At 43.0% G+C, this 21059-nt stretch overlaps 1 protein-coding gene across 1 annotated transcript in view; it reads left to right on the top strand.

Annotated features, from left to right (window-relative positions):
- The window catches only part of EIF3I (eukaryotic translation initiation factor 3 subunit I), a 28136-nt gene extending 10945 nt beyond the window's left edge, over positions 1-17191 (top strand). The window contains exons 5-11 of the mRNA XM_040337047.1: positions 3407-3556; positions 6115-6242; positions 6604-6714; positions 8282-8371; positions 12229-12302; positions 12388-12480; positions 15268-17191. Of these exons, the coding sequence (XP_040192981.1) occupies positions 3407-3556; positions 6115-6242; positions 6604-6714; positions 8282-8371; positions 12229-12302; positions 12388-12480; positions 15268-15349 (728 nt within the window). The 3' untranslated portion in view covers positions 15350-17191. The remainder of the gene's footprint in view (positions 1-3406; positions 3557-6114; positions 6243-6603; positions 6715-8281; positions 8372-12228; positions 12303-12387; positions 12481-15267) is intronic.
- The last annotated feature ends 3868 nt before the right edge of the window (positions 17192-21059 follow it).

Below are 21059 nucleotides of genomic sequence, written 5' to 3'. Positions count from 1 at the left end.
CACCATCGAGCGTTGTGTGCCGGGAATGGGAGGACATCATGTGACCCCAGAACGAGAGTTCTCCTGCCAATCCGTCATTTCATGAAAATTGAACAGGTGTAAATATCCAAATTCCTCTAAAAATCTGCAGGTTTTAAATTTTTTTCCAAAACCATACATTTTCTGAAAATATAACCCCTAGAATAAAAAGGTGCTATGGTATTTGCACAAATGTTTATCAAACCAATATATTCATAAAAAATACACTAAAACCATTATTGGCAGATAAAAACTGCTAAATTTCTACTAAATTCCTACTAGATATAAAAGCTTAACCTGTATTAAGTTAATAAATAACAAATATTTGTAAATTTTAAATTGTGCCTTTTTTAAAAAAAAAGTGAAAATTGGACGTACGCAAACGTTTCCTAGAAAATCTCATTCACGGGGCGAGGATGTTCGTGATAGGTGGAACACTGACTCGCTTGCTGAGAAACTGTGTTCCCCTATCACGGACGAGGATGAGGAGGCGGCGCGGCTTTTGTACACTGGATGGCCGCCGTCTGAGCATGACACAGGCATTACACGCTGTCTCTCTCTCCCTTCCCAGGTATCGGATCAGGCATCAGGAGCATTTGTGCGAGTACAAGTACTCGCGCAAATGCTCAGTATCGGGACAACCCTAGTAAATATAAAAGTTAAAACTATGTTGAGTTGATAAATAACAAATATTTGTACATTTTAAATTGCACCTTTTTGTGAAATGGTGAAAACAGAAGGTAGGAAAAATAGAAAACAAGAATTTACTCAAAGAATCCGGAGGTTACCTTTTTTTACTTGCAGCTTTCAGAATTTGAAAAGACCCCTCAAACTAGACATTTTCGATAAGCACATGACCTATAGAATAAAAAAAGTGCTACTGATTTGTTGGGCCCGCAATAATTGCACAAATGTTCATCATATCGCTATTTTCACTAAAATCATTAATATTGCACATAAACACAACGTAACTTACAAAATTCCTGCTTAATTACTACTAAAGCATCATTCACATGTGACATGCTAAAGTGTATTTATGTCAATTGGGATTCAATGGCTGCACAGGCATAGCTGCTGTTCTCAATCTGATATCTGTGTGGATACATGACCCCAAACGCAGACAGTGTGAGCTTAGGGACATGCATGCGTCCCTGTAAAGGTATGCTGTGTATGCCCTGTGTGAACAAGGCCCTAGGCCCCTTTCACACAAGCACACCGATCGGATCTGCCTGTCTGTTTTTCAAACGTGCCCAATCAGACCCCCCATTGTTCTTTATACACTCGCCTGCAATTGGTCCAGTCCACTAAAAACAGACGGATGGGGATTCCATTCCATCTAGCAGATCAGATCGGATTGTATCCAATGGAAATGGACAGGCGTTCCGTTTCCATCTGACCCATAGAGAACAGCGGCCTGTTTCTGTTTCCGCTCTGTATCAGCGGGGGAAGACGCAGACCTGTCATCTGCCTGCTCAGCGGACAGATCCCCCTTCTGAGTAGGCGGGTCTGCTTGACAGGTCCATTAGGGGCGCCCGGGGTGCTACACGAAGGAGAGTGCTAAACATATGTTTACCAAACCCCCCACTCGCGATCCCCAGCCTGTCAAATAGCCAAAGAAGAAGCTGCAGGCTGCGGCAGGGGAAGGAGAGAAGCCCACGGGAGCGGCAAAGGAGGGATGCCCGCTTATGATGGTCGCTGCGGGGGATCAAATTTGCGTGGTATGGAGGGGGGTAAACAGTGCTGGGGCCGAAGAAGGGTGGTGGGGGGCATAGTTTTAGGTGGAAAAGCACGCCTGCGGGTGGAGAGGCTGGGGACAGGGAAGCAGCGGCATAGAGGGGGATCGGTCAAATAACCCTGATCATCGGGCTGTAATTCGCTTATCGGAGTTATAGAATTGTTCAGCAGTCTGCTGAACAATTCTGCTATATGTTTATGGTCATTGAAGTGACCATGAGCTTATAGGAGAGGGGGGAAAAAAGAGGTCCGTACAGCATACGGACTGAGCCACCTGGGGGGGGCATTGTTGTAGGTTTGTACGGCAGCGAAAGGGTTAAAAGAAAACGATAAAAACTATTGAAAAAATAGTTTCCCTTACTTTGTATAATAAAAAAATACCAGGACATTATGAACACACAATGACCCCTTTTTGGAAAGCAGACACTCCCAAGGTGATCTCATTTTCTTACTACAATTTTTTTGGTAGGGGTTTAACAGTGAAGCTGGAGCTAGGAATTATGGGGAGGGGACTGCAATGGAATAAGAAAGTTGTACACGGATCATTCATAGCATTACGACCACATGACAGATAAAAGTGAATAACATTGACCATCTCATTACAGTGGCACCTGAAAGTGTTTGTGATATAGTAGGCAGGAAGTTAACATGTTGTCCCTGAAGCTAATGTGCTGAAAGCAGGAAAAAGGGCAAACGTAAGGATTTGAGTGACTATAATGAGGGCCAAAATGTAATGGTTAGACTGGGTCAGAGCAGCTCCAAAACTGCAGCTCTTGTGGAATATTCCCAGTCTGCAGTGGTCCGGACCTATCAAAAGTAGTCCAAGGAAAGAAAACCAGGCATAGCAATATTCTGACAGCCAGAGGCAGAGGCATGATGGGAAGTTCTGCAACAGCTGGAGGTCCGCTAATTGCATATCCCTGAACTATATCATCATGAGTGGGTAGCTGAGTTCTAGACAAATAACTACTAAATTGATTAGGTGAATGCTGCAGCCTTGAGGGGATGCTTCATCTAAAATGCTTGCAAAAGGAAAGGAAAAGACAGTGAAGTAGTTAAAAATAGGAAATTATTAAATGTGAATAAATTTACTCACAAGAGTAATGAGAAGCGGTGCAAGAAGTGAATGCTCTGCAACATCAGGCTAAGCAGCCAAGAGTGGAGGAAAGCCATATGAACACAGGCAATTTCATTTTTTTTTTTTGTTCAGGTATTTACCAAAACATATTCAAGATATAGTTGTATAATGGATAAGGGCTGAAAGTGCACACTCTCAGGTTTAATTTGAGAGTATGTACATCCAAATCGGAGAAAGGGTTTAAGAATTGCAGCCCTTTAGAATAGGGACCAACAGTAATTGGACAATTGAATCAAAAGCTGTTTCATAGCCAGGGGTGGGCTACTCCTTTGTTATTTCTTAATCAATTAAGCAGGTAAAAGGTCTGGAGTTGATTCTAAGACCCCATACACACTATTAGATTTTCTGCAGATTTTTGTCTTTTATTTTCCAAATTACAGCCATCGTTTTTAAGAAAGAAGATGTGCTCAGTTTTTGTTATATTTTTATATTTATTTCTTTTTATTTTGCTAATATTCTAACCGAAACTGCCTACTTTGTCTGCTTATCTTAATCAACTTTCTTTTTGTACTTTAGGGAAGCAGCTAGCCCTTCTAGAGACTAATTCAGCTGTCAGGACCTGTGGATTCGACTTCGGAGGCAACATCATCATGTTTTCCACAGACAAGCAAATGGGTTATCAATGCTTTGTCAACTTCTTTGACCTAAGAGATCCATCCCAAGTTGGTGAGAATTTAGGAAGCACTGAGAGCCTGAGGAAAAATATAAATGCTTGCAGTGATTTTTAAAATTGTGTACAGATTTTGACCGAAAATGGTTCCTTCTCCTGGCAGCACTGTTCGCCAAGTTATTACCGTTAGACATAGAAATAAACCACTTCAGGACTGTAAACCCCCTATCCCTTTTTTTTCCCTTTCAATAATTTTTATTTGAAATGTTTTCACAATTACGAATCTAACTTTTGATCAGTTTACAGAAGAAAAGAGTTTTTAAAGTATTGCAGACAACAACACTTATAACAGATTTATGTTAATGAACATTAATTCGGAGAGAATGTGCAGTGCGCAATTCTCTTACTGTTATTAAAAAGGACTTTATAAAATGAGAAAATTAGATGGGATAAGAGAAGCGGGAGGGAGGAGGAGCATAGATATTGAGGGGTATCAAAGAGCAAGTAAACCCCCAAAAATGTTTCCTGTAAAAAAAAAAAAAAAAACCCTGCAAGAAAAAGGCATAATAAGCTAGTATGCATAGCATCAGTGCTGTGTTTTCTGCAAATATCTCCTTGACTGTGTAGGAGATATTTCTTGCACCTACAGGTAAGCCTTAATCTAGGCTTACCTGTAGGTGCAAGATGTGTGGTTGGGTTTACAACCACTTGTAAGTATAAACCAAAAAGGGGGGAAACCCCCTTTGGGGGTAATGAGAGAAGAGTAAAGATTTAGAGGGAAACTAAGAAGGCCCCAGAGTTTCTAATGTGCCTTTCCCTACCGTAATCTTTAAAGAGAAGCTTAATGTTTGTTTGGTTAGTGAGGCATGGACATATTGCAAGCGGTGATCATATTTACAGTGACCTTTTGCTGGAGCGGACAAGGGGCAGCGTTTGATATCCATACAACGGTGAGAATTGCTGAAGATAGGGATTTTGGAAAGCACTCTATAGCATAAGTGGGTGCCCAGGAGGTGACAATTCAATCTTCTGAGTTTGTAGCTGAACCGTGACCACCAAGTACTTGCGCTCCATTATAATATGGTATTGTGTCTAAGTGGATTTTTGAATTAGATCTTATGTTAGACTTGGTATAATGCCTGCAACATTTAACCAATGGGTGTCAAGTTTTGTTTTAAAAACAAGCTAAAATATCATATTACTAAAATATTTGGTTGGTTCCTTGGTTCCAAAGGCAATTTTTTTTTTTACCTTAATGTGGTAGTAAACTCTCTGTTCTATCACTTGTACCTACAGGTAAGCCTATAATAAGGCTTACCTGTAGGTACTGTGAGTATCTCCTAAACTTGCACTGTTTAGGAGATATTCAGAGTGTGCATCGGTGCATGCACTCTGAAGGTCCGGCATACAGTGTCAGACCTTCAGAGCTCGTTCCGTAAACGGCGGCTCTCGTGCGCATTACGACATCACTCCCCCGGCCACTCCTATAGCCAGAGGCTGCAAACCCGGAAAGAAAGACTGGGGGAAGATTGAACCCCTCTAAGCAGTGACAGCACATCACTGGAGGGCTTTATTTTAAGTTAAGTCTCTCATTATGTGCTAGTATGCAATGCAAACTAGCACATTAGGAAATTGCCTTGCAGGGGATTTATTTTCTTTTTTCTCAACTGCAGTTTACTACCTCCTTTATTGCATTCCCTGAATTCATGTAAAAAAAAAACGTTTTTATAGCTTTCTGTCCTCCCCCCACTTCCCTGTGTGAAGGGGAAGAGAGGAGAGGAGAAGAGAACCAGCACTATGCTCGGATGCATCTCTTCTCCCCTCTCTTCTCCCCTCTCTTCCTCTTAACACTCAGGGACTCGGGCTTCTGCTGCTGTCAATCAAATGCGGTGAGGAGGTGGCAGGGCTAAGCCACGCTGTGTGTACACACACACACAGCGTTGGCTTAGCCCTGCCGCCTCCTCACTGCATTTGATTGAGGTAAGGGAGAGCACTGTATTTATAGTGAAAGAGGGGATGTGAAGCAAAAAGTGCAAGACTATCCGATATGCACCTGCGGACAGCAGACCAAAAGGGTGATATTAACGGACAGTCGCACCAAATGTGGAGCCGTCGTCTCTTCTGCCCGCACCCCCTCCAGCACAAGTCAGAGACTAATGGGTAAATTCTAGCAAGGGATGTTGGCACAATAGCTTTCCGTTAGCTGCCGGGAGTGCACTCTCGACACATCTGTGTCGGCTAATTTGTATGCAAATATGCTGCTACTTGGTGGCGGTGCCAAGGCCAACCCGCCGAGAGGCCGTATATTTGCATACGGTCGGCACCTTGGGGTTAAGGTTTGACATGTTGGATGTTAGCTGCCATGTTAGCTGCCGGGAGCGCACTCTCGACACAGCTGTGTCGGTGTGTGTGTCTCTCTCTCTCTCTCTATGGAGTGAGATATGGAGCCAAGATTGTTGGCGGGAGACTTGAGAAGGTTCGGGGCCGCTCTATGCAATACCATTGCACAGAGCAGGTTAGTATAACATGTTTACCTTTTGGTAATCCTTTTCAATTCTCACAGAGCAAGTAATTTTCAGTTTTTATGTATTTAGTCATTTATTTTACTTTGCAGATGCTAATGAACCATACATGAAGATCAGTTGCAGTGAGTCCAAGATTACTAGTGCTGTCTGGGGGCCGTTGGGTGAGAACATCATCGCTGGCCATGAAAATGGGGAATTGAATCTGTACAGTGCAAAGGTAAGCTAAATGTATTCATTGTTTGAACACAAATCAGTTTGTAGATAATTTTCTGCAATATATTTTTATGTGCTTATTCCGACATTACATATTGTTTAATAGTCCATAAACTTCTGCTTAGTATACATATTACCATCATGTATATTGTGTGGTGTCAATATATACATGAATTAGTAGATAACTTGTAAAACTTTTCCTTCCGTTTACTTAAATTTTTAATTGCCCTTTAAAGCTCCGTACAATGCCAGATGGTAAAAAAAAATCCACCACCGTATGAGGTTTCTGTACAAATGGGCCAACGTACATATTGGAGAGAAATATAAATGTATTTTAAAGTGGTTTTAATTTATTTATTTTGCAGTCTGGTGAGATCGTCACCAATGTTAAAGAACACACAAAGCAGATCAATGATATCCAGGTTTCCAGGGATATGACCATGTTTGTCACAGCATCCAAGGATTGCAGCGCAAAGGTAAGCAGATGCTTTTCTTTGGTTGTTTTTTTTTTATTGTGATACTGTAGTGCTACGACATTATCTTGGATTTTTTTCCATGTTGCTTTATTTTTTTTAAATAAATATATAATCTTTTATTTTACATTTTAAGCCATACAAAACAATGGAAAGAAAAAGGGATAAGGGAAAGGCACAACTCACCTCAAAAACAAACACTTATATAAGTAGCGCAATAATTCAGTACACCATAACCATTATGAGCCTAAACCTGTCCTAGATTTTCAGAAGAAAAGAGCTTGCATAATCAATGGGGGAAAAAAAAGCTCAAAGTATCTTAGGTGCTCAAAAAATTAAGTAGAAACATATAAAAAAAAAAAGTATACAAGTACTGCTAAGGACTCTCTGAATCGGCAGACACAAACACACCTGGTTCATTGGCTGATAGGGTAGGACTAAACTAGAAACACCAATTTTAATTCTATATCTGGTTTTGATTCAGATTCCGGTTTGCTTAAACAAGTTGCCCGAATGCAGGGTTCGCCAAGGTTGGCAAAGCAGTATCTAGACTAGAGTAAACTGGGGCCTGTCCAGAGGCCCAGATTGAGTCGAAGCGCTCACGAGTTCCCTTGCAAGTGGTCACCCATTCCTCCGCTTCCATTATCTCTGTTACCTTCGCAAGCCAGTCCTGTTCACTCGGAACTTGCGGGCTCTTCCAATGAAGTGTTATAAGGTGCTTTGCAGCATTAAGTTGAGGGAGAGCACTGCATTTAGAGTGAAAGGGGGGATGTAAAGCAAAAAGTGCAAGACTATCCGATATGAACCTGCGGACAGCAGACCAAAAGGGTGATATTAACGGACAGTCCCACCAAATAAGGAAAAGTGTTCCCTTCTGCCCGCACCCCCTCCAGCACAAGTCAGAGACTAATGGGTAAATTCTAGCAAGGGACAGGGGCACAATAGCTTTCTGTTCGCTGCGGGGAGGTAGGGATCGCAAGGGCGGTTTGCTGTGTTTCTGAATCGGTGCGATTTCTCACACAAAATGGCCCATCAAGGTGTGAATGGAGCCTTTCAAATTCACAGCTCTGGTGAGCAGAAAAGCATCAAAGAATGCACAGCATGCTAAACCTTGAGACCATGGGCTTCAACAGCAGAAGACCATGTTGGGTTCTACATCTGTCAGCCAAGAACAGAAAGCAGAGGCTTCTTAGGGCACAGGTTCAACATAAATAGACTGTTGAATTTTGATTTCTGCTGTGGCACTTGGCTGATAGGCCAGTTATTGTATATAATTGAACACCCTGAAAATTTGGAACAGTTGATTTGCAACATTGTGTGTGTGTGTGTGTGTGTGTGTGTGTGTGTGTGTGTGTTGAGCGCCAAGGGAGGCTCTACTTAGCATTCCTATTCCTAATGAATTGCGCAGTGAGTGTATATAGTTAATGAATTTTGCACCTGAACCAATTTTTTGTTCAACTGACTTTTGAATGCCTTTTATTTACAGACGAGAATAATGCTGTACATAGGCACACAAATATTTCTAATGATAATGTTTACATTTTTTTTTTTTTTTTTGTTCTCTTTACAGCTGTTTGACACCACAACATTGGAGCATCAAAAGAGCTTTCGCACTGAGAGACCAGTGAACTCTGCAGCAGTGTCTCCAATATATGACCATGTAAGGAATTTTTTCTTTTTAAGTATTTCTACATTCCTATTCTGAGAAGTACAAGGGTCTACAATTAATTTATGTTTCCAGTGTGGGTTATCCCCATTTTCCAAAATAAATCTACAACATCTTCATTTTTATATAGTTGTGGAATGAAGAGCTTTGCTTACATGTATTTAGTTTAATACTTTCCCTATTGCTGTTTAGTTTGTTATTCGTACCAAAGTTTCCTTCTCTTCTCTTTTTTTTTTTTTTTTTTTTTAAATAACAAACATATACGTTGCCTGCTCGGTGCAATTATTTTGCACAGAGCAGCCCTGATTCTTCTTTCCTGGGGTCCCCCTTTTTGCCCTCCCGAGTGCCCCATAGCAAGCCACTTATGGGGGGGCACTTGTTTGGGCTCGAACCCAAGCCTCACTATTTGCATCTATTGACGCACATGATTTGGCTCAGCCCCACCCCCACTCCCTCATCATTGGATTTGAATGACAGCAGCAGGAGCCAATGGCCCCTGTTTCTCTCACTGAGTCCAGTGAGGTGGGGGGGCAGAGAGCAGCGCTGTTGCTCCCGGGCACAGAGCTGTATCAAGCTCGGGTAAGTATTTAGGGGGGTGCGTAAAGGGCATTCTCTGCATTAAGGTAAAAAAACCTTTAGCAATTCCCTCCAATGTTCAACAACTAAACTTGCTACATGCACCAGAGAGGAACATTATGTTTACATAGGAAGAGCCCAGAAAGCAAAATTACAGCATGTGTAGATAGATAATCATTTCAACTTTCTTTGATCACCTCATGTCAGCATACTTAGAGCAATTTAGTAGCAATGTTAAGAGGATGGATAAAACATATACAAACACCAGTGCTGCTGCAAAAAAAATAACTAATTGTGAGACAAGGCCCAAACGACTGATTGGGCCGCTGGCTACATCCCATTTGCAGAGGTGAATTAATGTTTTTGCCATGCTGCTCTGCACATAACATCTGCAGACACTTTGGCTAAAGATGCTCACAATGTCTCCACACCTCTACTCAAATGAACCCGGAGGAATGGGAGGTCTGACGCCTTATAAACCATCTGAATCGCCTTAAAGGTCCATCCCAAGGTCCAGAGGACCAGAAAGGCTATCCCAGTGTTTCTCAACCCTTTTCCCATCAAGGCACCCTTTTAAAATTATGGACAATATCAAGGCACCCCACTCTATAAAATGTAAAAAAAGAAACCAAACGTTTTATGTACTGCAGCATTAGAGGCGATTCATTCTTTCAAAACAAATATTATTTCGCGCACGGATACTGACTAGTGTTCCAGGGTATCTTCTTCTTTAACAGATGTTGGGACATTGGTGGCTGGTGACATTGGTGGCTGGCCGGTCTTTTTTTTTGGGGGGGTGGGCTGTGAAGCAGCAAGCTGTTACAGCCAGGTGCCCACAGTTCAAATGCAGAGGACTGAAGACCTGTGGATAAGACTACCCGGGTGAGCACAGCACTGAATCCTGGGACAGGTGAGTGTCTGTTTATTAAAAGTCAACAGCTAGTTTTTTAGCTGCTGACGTTTAATTTTCATAAAGCCCAGTGTGTTTTGATCAATGCTGACAAGGTGGACACTTGGACCTTTAGGGTACTGTAACCATTGTCAAGGGCCAAGAAAATTGGGGGGCATGCTAAAAGTAGATTTTTTTTCAGGTTCCAATCATGTTTCCTTGCCATCTTTATAAACTTGGCAAAGCTCTATGGGTATACTCTTTTGGTAGCCTTTAACTGGTGAAGAAAGACCTTGATGCTGAAACGCAATCTCTTCAAACATCATTTCATTACCCTTAGACTGCTCACGTTCAGATATAGAAGGTTTTCAGAACAGAAGATCTCTACTGCACAGTAATGGTAATGGGAGGAGGTTTTGCAAAATAGAGGAAATTGTTGTGGCAGTGATCAGGGATATGACATGTGGCGGTGATTAGGGATTATATGACTGATGTGGCAGTAATTGGGGACGCTGTAACTGGTGTGCCGGTGATCGGGAACATTGACGGGTTAAAATTTAAGTGGCATTTTATTTTTATATATACAGTGTATATATAAGAAAGCTGTGACCAATCAGAGCTCACACAGTAAGCAATGTCAGCAATGTTTATTACTGTTCACGTGCTCAATGTGATTGGCCACAGTGATCACATGGTACCAGGGCTGCTCGCAGCTGCCCAGTACAATGATCGGTGATCGGCTGCAGAAAATGCAGAAGGATTTATGGGTATGTCAACCTGCATTGGCGCTGCTCCTGTCCAGCTCTTTATTTACTGTGGCTGGATGGGAAGTGGTTAAAAGAAATAAATTAATATAGGTTCCAAAAAAAAAAAACATCCATACTCGCCTTAATGCTGCAGCTGTCCCCTATCAGCTCGATGATCAAGAACTGAGCAATCGCATGACTGCCGATTGCCTGGCTCTCGGTCTTCTCTGAACAGAGAGCTGTAACTGTCGGTCATTGTTCTCTGCTCTTCCCCTCCAGCACTCACTGGGCTGGAGCGGATGAGGGCGTGGCTGGCTTCAGCACTGAGAGCCGGAGCCAGCTGCCAGTCAGGCACTTAATGAAGGTACATTATTTAGCGACTTGCATGATTGATGATTAAAACAGGCACATTTAAAGGCGTTGCAAAGGTAAAAGTTTTTTTACCTTAATGCATCTGACAGCTACGAACACCCGAGCCCCCGTTTTACTTGCCTCACCGTTCGAAAGTCCAGGGCGCGTGCTTGTCATCCTGTTCGGTTCCCAGCCTGGCCGTTGATTGGCTGGGCGGATTGATAGCAGCGCAGCCATTGGGCTGGCGCTGCTGTCAATCACAGCGGATGACGCGGCGCGCCCGAGTTATACAGTCGGCGGCTATGGCCGCCGCTGTATCACGGGAGCGCGCTCGCAAAAGCTTTCCACCATGCGAGCTCGCTCGCATGAAGGTAGAAAGCTTTTGCGAGGAGGAGCTGAGACAGCCGCCGAGGGACCCCAGACGACAGGATTCGAGGCCACTCTGCAAAACGAGCTGCACAGTGGAGGTAAGTATAACATGTTTGTTATTTAAAAAAAAAAAAAATTCTGCCTTTAGTTTTCCTTTAAGTATACAGGTATCCGGGGTAAAGCTGCTCTCACTGCTGTCAGTCTGCAATCGCGACCGGGGAAGACTACCCTGAAAGCTTGGCTTGAACCACTCGTGGACAACTTTACCCCGGATGCCTGGATACTTAGATGTGCCCATTTTTTTTAATAATCAACCATGTGAGTTGCTAAATGTTGTACCTTCATTAAATGTAACCATATTACTACACTTGGAGGCACCTCTCTCCTCCCTTTATACAAGTAGCGTCATGTCACTGATTATATTAAGACAAAATGTATTAAAAAAACACTTTCAGACCAAGGTTTTACTGTATATGTTTACCCCCACTGTATTTGTTTTAGTATTGGTGAAGTTCTTGAAAGAAATATGAGTGCAGATTCAAAATGCTTTGAGGCTTTGTAACAGATATGCTGCCTACTAGTAAACATTTACCATCAGAGCACAATGTCCTGCATCATTGGCTTATCTTTTGCTTGTGTTGTGAAGTTGGTGCTCATCTCCAACTCGGCCTTCATTCATTATGTAATGGTCTCCTTGCTAGTAGCATGGTTGGACAAAGGTGCTAGTAGAGGGGCAAATTGTTTGACAATGCTTCTCGGCAACCACAGGAGGGACCCTGTAGTATTTGATACAGATTTTTAAGATAAAGTGATACTTTATATTGATCTTTATTTCATTTTAATTATCCCCTTTTATTAATTGTTGAATTTAATGAAGTTGAAAAAAAAAATTTGAGTCATTAATCTAGTTATCGTTGCAGGTTGTTCTGGGAGGAGGACAGGAAGCCATGGATGTGACAACAACCTCAACCAGGATTGGTAAATTTGAAGCTAGGTAAGCAGAGTTTTTGAAGGAGCAGATAGATAGTTTTTGCTTAAAGTACTGAAGGCTAATAGTTTTTTTATTTTTTTTACAACAGGTTTTTCCATGTTGCTGTTGAGGAGGAATTTGGAAGAGTGAAGGGCCATTTTGGACCTATCAACAGTTTAGCTTTCCACCCAGATGGTAAAAGGTAAGCGTACGTAAAACCACTTCCCTACCGTAGGACGTCAAATGAAGTCCTGTACCTTGTGTGGGGATATCTGAATGATGCCTGCAGCTACAGGCATCATTCAGATATCCTTCTTTTCAGGCGGCGATTCTGCACACCATAAGAATGATCATAGCGGCGGTTCTGTCGCTTAATCATTCTTATAGGCGCCGCCCCCCCCCTCCCGTCGCCATCTGGAGCTTCTCCGGGCTCTCCCGTGCTTTCGGAGGCCCAGAGAACGAATCAACCGCCATCGGATAGGGATGATAGAGATCTCTATGGCCATGGAAGGGCCTGAGTTTGTCGTCATGTCACGCCCCGAACAATTTTTTTTTCACAATCTCATGCTTTCCAGCCTGGAGGAGAGATGGTGGGGTCTTATTGACCCCGCATCTCTCCATAAAGAGGGCCTGTCATACACTATTCCTATTACAAGGGATGTTTACATAAAAAAAAAAAAAGTGTAAAAATAAAAAACGCCCCTGTACTCAGTAGCTCGCGCTCAGAAGAGAACGCACACGCAAGTCCCGCCCACATATGTAAACACCGTTCAAACCACACATGTGAGGTATCGCCGCACGCGTTAGAGCAAGAGCAATAATTCTAGCACTAGACCTCCTCTGTAACTCTAAACTGATAACCTGTAAAAAATAAAAATAAAGAAATTAAAGCGTCGCCTATGGAGATTTTTAAGTACCAAAGTTTGGCACCATTCCATGAGTGTGCGCAATTATAAAGCGTTAGAAGTTAGGTATCTAGTTACTCGGCATAACATCTTTCACATTATACAAAAAAATTGGGCTAACTTTACTGTTTTGTTGTTTTTTAATTCATGAAAAAATTCACCAAAAAAAGACGTTTGAAAAATTATTGTGCAAATACTGTGCAAGGTAAAGTTGCAATGACCGCCACTTTATTCCCTAGGGTGTCTGCTAAAAAAAAAAATATATATATATATATATATATATATATATATATATATATATATATATATATATATAATGTTTGGGGGTTCTGAGTAATTTTCTAGCAAAAAAATATGAATATACATGGAGAGAAGTGCCAGAATAGGCGCGGTATGGAAGTGGTTAAAAAAAAATGAAAGGGTTAATCTAAAGGGTTAGGCCACAGGTGTCAAACACAAGGCCCGCGTGCCAAATCCGGCCCTCCAGGCCATTTCATGTGGCCCTTGCACCTCTCATGCAGCTGCAGGAGGGCCCCTGCAGTCCTCTGGTCCTACTCCAAACCCCTACTTTCTGCTTTCAAGCAATGCACCCAGCTTCTCCCCAACAGCAGAATAAGGAAAAGGGGGGGGGGGGGCACTGAGATGTAAGGGAGAGTGGGGGACTCAACTTCTGATGGTACTCTTGACATCTAATGTAAAGGGGAGTGGATACATTGGACATCTAATCTTAGTTACATCCGGCCCTTTTGAGGGCAATCAAATGCTGATGCGGCCTTGACACCCCTGGGTTGAGTTTGACACCCCTGGGTTAGGCCATCTGCAGGTGTCTGCAATTTGGGGAGGGTGTTCATGAAACCTTTTGTCTGGTATAGGGGAGTTGGTGGTGTCATTTTGGAGATGATGTATTGGTGTAATATGGATGGTTAAGAATCAGTCCAGTAGACCAGGGGTGGGCAATTAATTTTCCCAAGGGGCCACATGAGAAACTGGGACTGTTGTGGAGGGCAGAACCGAATTCTGCTCAATATTAATTTTGGATCTAGGAAGATCTGCAAGTACATAAACATATAGAAAACAAACACCTCCCACTAGCAATAATAGATAGGAAATAGGTTATACAACAGGTCTCTTTCAGACGGGCAGTCAGGAGTGGTAAAAACGGGTGGCTGAGCCATGGGTTTGCCTCCCCCTTTACCTTGGCCACCCATTTGAACTGACAGGCTCAGAAGGTGCATGCTGACAGTGGAGGGTTGGATAGGGACAGATGTGGCTCTGGGGCTGCAATTTGCCAAGGTCTGCAGTAGATGGTCTATGGGCGCACATCTATTTTGCAAGAAGGGGGTGGCTGACTGACTGCCATGTCTTCAAGCTGTACCCACATGTACAGGTGCAGATATGTACTGCTGCTGTATGCAGGAGATGTGGTAGCACACTGGTGTCAGTGAGTGGCATAAATCCATTGCAAGTACAAGTAGTGGAAGTGCTGTGTATGGAAGGATCAGATGCTGTGTGGTGTTTTATGCTGTGGTGGGTGATGTTATAAGTGCTTTTGCATTGGCTGAGTTTTGTGTTAGGTTGTGGGTGCCCTTAATCCAGGATATAGAAGGAAAGGAAAAACTACTACTGTAAAAGTTAAGGCTAGGTTCACACTTGTGAGGTGCGAATTCCAGCTCTCTTATCTCTGCAAAAAGATAAGAGAGCTGTTCAGCAGATCATCTCCATTTTTAGCTGCGAATTTGGTGACCTGGGAGGGGGGAAGTGTAGTGAGGAGGAGAGAAATCCTGTTGAGAACTGAACACATCTGCGAATCAGATGCGTGCCCATAGAAGATAATGTGCCTGAATTTGAACTTTGAAAACGCCTGCGATTTGTGGGAAATGCGCAGTGCAGTGAACCAGCCTCATTTGAAATCAATGTATTTTAAAATGTAATGTGAAGTGGATGCGGTGTAAGCCCACTAGCTGAACAGCTACTACGCCGATATATATATATTTTTTTTTCTTTTTATGTTCCAGGAAAAATTGCATTACAACAAATATTTTAAACATCAGACTAATATGACAATTTCTGTCTCTTTTTCACAGTTACAGCAGCGGTGGAGAGGATGGATATGTCAGAATACATTACTTCGATCAAAATTATTTTGACTTTGAGTTTGAATCTTGAGAAGAAATAAAAGTGCAAGCAGTTCAATGAAAAACTCTTTAAAGTGAGCGTATCATGTTTTGGACAGTCTAAAAAAAATAAAAAAAAATCTCTTTACCAGTTGAACTTCCTTTAAAGTGTATATCCACTTTTGCAGTCAATTTTTTAGAAAACACCAACATGTTTGGTTGCCGATCACACAGTATACCTAAAAAAAAAAATAATAAAAAAATAATAATATTTTTTTAGAAAATAAATATTTCCTACCTTTTTTAGATGTTTCTCGGGAGAAAGTCTCGTGGCTAACACTAAGGGTATCTCTGAACCGTGTCAGTGAGTCTGTCCTAAGGATGGGTTGAATTTTCCTCTCTAATATAAAATGCTTAGCCTTGCTTCTAAACCTTTAAGCCTTTCTGTCTGTACATTATTTAGACATGATTATAGCATATACGGCTATTCGGTCCCCACAAAAAGAGTACTAGTAGGATTTTTCAGGCTGGAATTTCTGGAACGGAACATTTAAGAAGCTGCATTTTTTTTAAATAACAGGCACTCCAGTCTTCCCCCAAAAAATTAAGTCAGCAGCTGCAAATACTGTATCTGCTGATTTTTAATATGAAGACACTTGCCTGTACAGGGATCCAGCTCTCTCCTTACTTGAGCCAATTCATCAATCGGCTTCGGGTCCAGGTGCTGGCATCTTAACCTTGCGGCTTCACGGCCGGCTTCCCACTGCGCATTGTGAATGGTCCTGCAGTGTTCTGGTACCTGCCATGTGTCCCAGAAGGCTGCAGGAGGGGATGAACTTTTGCAGCGATCCGACCAGATCTAATGGTAACCATTACTTGTCCAAAACCAGGTTACCTGCTCACACCCACCACCCCAAAAACTGCCAATTGTTAAAGAGTAAAGGGGGAGGATGCTAACGAGCAGAACTTACCCTTTTGGATGAAGTTCTGATTTAGGTATTTTGCTATGTAAATGAGAACATGTAACAAATATGTAGGTTTTAAACAAATTTGGCTGCAAAAAGTGGAAATACACTTTATAGGATAACTGCACTAGCAGTGCGGGACCTGTTGTGTTTTTTTTTTTTTTTTTTTTTTTTATGCTTTCTCCAGGGAATAGAAAAAAAAATAACAGTATCCTGAAAGGGTTTTCTTTTTTCTTCTTCTTCTTCAGAGCTTGCCGTTTAGAGCTCTGTAGTTGCCTCGTCTTCATTAGTACCCTCCATTGTCAGATTGGAGTGGCCTCCTCCCCACCAGGTTAAGTTCAAGACAAATACCCCTCACTATTTGCTTTGTGCAGACTTCAGAAGTAAAAGCAAATATAGGATTTGCCCCAAAAGTGCAGTTTCTCGAAGGTATCTATTTATTGATGTTCACGAATGAATCGTGTGTGCATCTTGAGTAAAAACATTGATAAATTGACCCTTAAGTGTTTTCAATACATTTCTGTATCATTCCTTGCTGTATCAGCATTTTTCATGATTTTTCAATATATGGATTGTACACCCAGCTACCAGCAAGTTCATTTCTTATGTTCTCTTTTCCTGTACAATGGCTGTTCATACAGGCTATCCTAAATGGGTTATTCCAATAAAATCTGTATTTAGCTGTGTCCTAAATAAAATGTACAATTTGGGTTGAGAACCAGAAGGAAAATGGCTTTCATGATGTAATGGAATTCTTAAACCGGTTCAAGAATGACTTCTAACTCACCATGACTATTTATTGATCTTCAAACTTAATGAAATAAAATATTTGCATTTAGCAACCAAGTGACATCACAAGAAACATGCATATGTAAAATACACAGGACAAATGGTATAGCATGGATTAAATAAAACAAATATTGACTTAATGTGCCTTTTTTATTTAGCATACAAAAATACTGACCAGTAGCTTGGTTTCTACATGCTCCTTATAAAGCTGGTAGAATTCGATGGGTAGAATTTCGAATAAAAATTATTGGGAAAAGAAGGTCCTAAGATAGTTAATTTGTTTCTCTTATTATTAGTTGGTTAAATCGACAATTTTTTCTTGAAGGAATTTTTAACTACTTGCCGACCAGCTTGCGCATATTTACGGTGGCAGGTTGGCTTGTTCCTGCGAATCGCTGTACGTCCGCTCCTTTAGGAGCCACAGCAGGCGCGTGCTCACTGCACGGCGGGGCACCCAATACGCGGGGCCACACGCCGGGGTGGAAGTTGCGTGAAGAAGGAAGTACGCTGGGTCATCTGGGACTTCGCGCTCCGTAAATTTTTGTGTAACTCGCCTGACCTCTTCCCAGAATGGTCTGAGGTGTGGGCAGGACCAAAAAATATGTAATAGTGTACCTTTGTCTGATCGGCATCTCCAACAGAGGTCCGATGTGTCCGGGAACAATTTATGCAATAGGACCGGGGTCCTGTACCATCTTGTCAGCAGTTTGTAGTTGGTCTCCTGGACCCTGGTGCAAATTGATGACTTATGTGCGAATGTGAGAATACGCTGTCTCTTAGCGGGTGTAAGCTGATAACCCAAATCTCGCTCCCACTTATCGAGGGTCGGTATCTGAAACCCTTCCAATGGTGTCACCAACAGTTTATGTAACAGTGACAAGGCGTGGGGTAACGCGCCTGACTCCAAACACATCTCTTCCAGAGTCGTGAGTGTATGCCCGGCGGATGGGGGAGTGATGGTTCTGAGGAAGTCCAGTTGGTACTGGTCCATCAGCTGGGCCGACGTCTTCCACCGACCCGACTCGCTGAAATGTGAGGCCTGAAAGGACCCTGACCCGCGTAGGGTGACAAATTTGGCGTCTCTAAGACTTGGTGCAAAGTGTGGGCTGCCCAATATCGGGCGTAGCGGTGAGGTCTCCGACGCCAGGCGGTTCTGTTCCAACAATCTAGCGCATACCTTTATGGTGTTTCCTATCAACGGGTGGTGATGCACATCTTTTTGTTGTAGGTCGCGGCACCACGGGGCGCGTCGCAGAATAACGTCACATTGCGCCTGCTCCAGTTGTGGCCAAAGTTTGAGCGAGCCGTGTCGGCACCAGTCTATGAGCCGATTCAACTGCGCCGCATGATAGTACGTTTGGCATGGCTAGGCCACCGCATAGTTTGGGTAGGGAGAGAACTGCTTTATTTACCCGAGAATGCTTCCCCGCCCACAGGAATGTTCCGAACGCGGTTTGTGTTTGTTTAAAATATTCAGTCGGTATATGTATGGGGAGGGCTTGCAATAAGTATATGAATTTGGGTAGAATGGTCATCTTCAAAATGTTGCACCTACCTAACCAGGAGTAAAGACCGGTGGTCCAGCGACTTAGCAGCTGCTGGACTGTCCTAAGCAGTGGGGGGAAATTGAGTTTGAAGATATTAGACAGTCATGGTGGAATTTGTGTTCCCAGATACGTTAGTGCCGTGTCTGTCCATTTTAGATGAAAGACTTGTTTAAGTTGGGTCAGTTGTGGTTGAGAGATTCCCACCCCCATCGCCTCTGATTTCGATAGGTTGATTTTTAAGTTTGATAGTTTGCCGTAGGAGTCAAATTCCCGCATCAAATTTGGGAGGGATGATGACGGATTCGTCATGGAAAACAGCATGTCGTCAGCATAGGCCGAGACTTTATATTGGTTGTTTCCAACCGTTATACCCGTAATATTCGGATTCCGCCGTACTTGTCGCAGGAAGGATTCTAGAGTCAGCGCGAACAGGAGGGGTGATAGCGGGCAACCCTGTCTAGTCCCATTAGTAATTGGGAATGGGTCTGACAGCGTACTATTTGCCCTCACTCTAGCCGTTGGATTCGTGTAGGCCGCTGTTATCCATCGCATCATTTTCTGTCCTATCCCTACATGACTCAAGGTGTCAAACAAAAACTGCCAGCTCACCCGGTCAAATGCATTTTCGGCGTCCGTCCCTACAAAAACACAGGGGGTCTTCGTCTTATTAGCTACATGAAGCAGGTTCAATACTTTGGTCGTATTGTCCCTGGCCTCTCTGGTTGGGACAAAGCCCACTTGATCCAGGTGTACAAGACCAGGGAGATACTTTTGAATTCAGTCGGGCCTCGTGCTTAATGAGAATCCCTCTTACGACCGCCTTGTGGGCTTCCCATACTACCCCCGCGTCGCTGTCTTGGGTGATGTTAGAGTCTAAATAATGTCTCTCTTCCTCAACCACCTCCGTCATGGTATCCGCGTCCTGTAGTAGGCTCTCATTACGTCGCCAGGGTCGTTTCTGGGCTGCATGGGCTTCTGTCAAGGCATATACCAGCGTAACCGGAGCGTGGTCGGACCAAGTAATCGATCCAATCGACACGTCCTCAACCCCCGAAAGGTGTCTGAGGTATCAGGAAGTAGTCAATCCTGGAGTAGGATACATGGGTCTTGAAGTAGAAGGTGTAGTCCTTGTCTCCAGGATGGAAAAGATGCCAGGCGTCCACTAGTTGGGCCATGTGCAGCGACGCCTGTATGCGTTTGCGAGAGTCTCTGGAGGTAGAGGAAAGTCCCGTTGAGATGTCTTCAGCTGGAATTAAAAGAATGTTAAGATCACCTCCTATTATTAGTTGGCCTTCCGCGTAGTGCGCCAACTGTTTTAATTGTCTGGACAGGAAAGCATCTTGGTGCTCGTTTGGGGCGTAGAGGTTCGCAATGGTGACCTGAGTCTGTCCGATTTTGCCCTTCAAAAATAAAAAATGCCCCTCCGTGTCCAATCTAGCATCTCCATGAGACCAGGGGACTCTAGCCGAAAGAAGTATGGAAACCCCCCTGGATTTTGCTGCCGTATAATTTGAATGGTATACCGTGGGATAGTGTCTATTTTTCAGCATGGGTATATTCTCGTCTCTAAAATGCGTCTCCTGTAGCAATACTACATCCGCGCCTAAGCGGCGCATATCATTCAGGAGCATGAATGATATGGGATCTGTCATTGGTGTTAAATGCTCTAACAAGGGCTCCTTTTGAGCCTTTGCATGAAGCTTCCCTGAAATGGATTTCCTTAAAGATTTCCTTCCTTTTGGCTATTATGTCAGGAAGAAGGATTTCTGATCTACAGTCCCTTTCCTGTAGAGTCCCCTTCCTGAGAATTCTAGAGGACAAGGTAGTGATTAGGCCTGATCCTTTCTATTTGCATAAAGTATCTTCTAACTTCCATAGGTCCCAGGAAGTAGTCCTACCTAGTTTCTGTACCTCTCCCAAGAATGCAGAGGAGGAAAGATTTAGTTTTTTTTAGATGTAAAGAGATGTCTGCTTTACCTAGAGAAATCCAGTAGGTTTAGGAGTTCCTCCCAGCTGTTAGTATTGTTCAGTGGCCCCAAGAAGGGGTCCAAAGCATCTAAAAGCTCTATTGCTAGGTGGATTAGGGAAGCTATTTGTGAAGCTTACAAAGCGTCAGGTCGTATCCCTCCTTCTAGAATTATGGCTCATTCTACGAGATCCATGGCTACGTCATGGGCAAAAAGAGCGGGGGCATCATGGGAAGAAATTTCTAAAGCTGCAGTCTGGTCCTCCTCTCATTTGTCTAACATTATAGAGTTCAGATGCTTTTCAGCCAGGACCTAAACTTTGGTAGGAAAGTGTTTCAGACTGTTGTCTCTCCCTAAGGTATAGTATCTTGCTTATGCTCTCAAGTAGCTGTCCTGGACAGTGAGGGGGAAAACCCCTGTTAGTCTTACCGGTATGGGTATTTCCAGGGCAGCGTCTATATTCCCACCCTATTCTACTTTCACCCAGTGGTGGT

This window comes from Rana temporaria, chromosome 2 (genome assembly GCF_905171775.1).
Source record: "Rana temporaria chromosome 2, aRanTem1.1, whole genome shotgun sequence".
In the NCBI taxonomy this organism is placed as follows: Eukaryota; Metazoa; Chordata; class Amphibia; order Anura; family Ranidae; genus Rana; species Rana temporaria.
The sequence above is the reverse complement of the archived record's forward strand: the minus strand, read 5'-3'. Positions and strand labels throughout refer to the sequence as shown.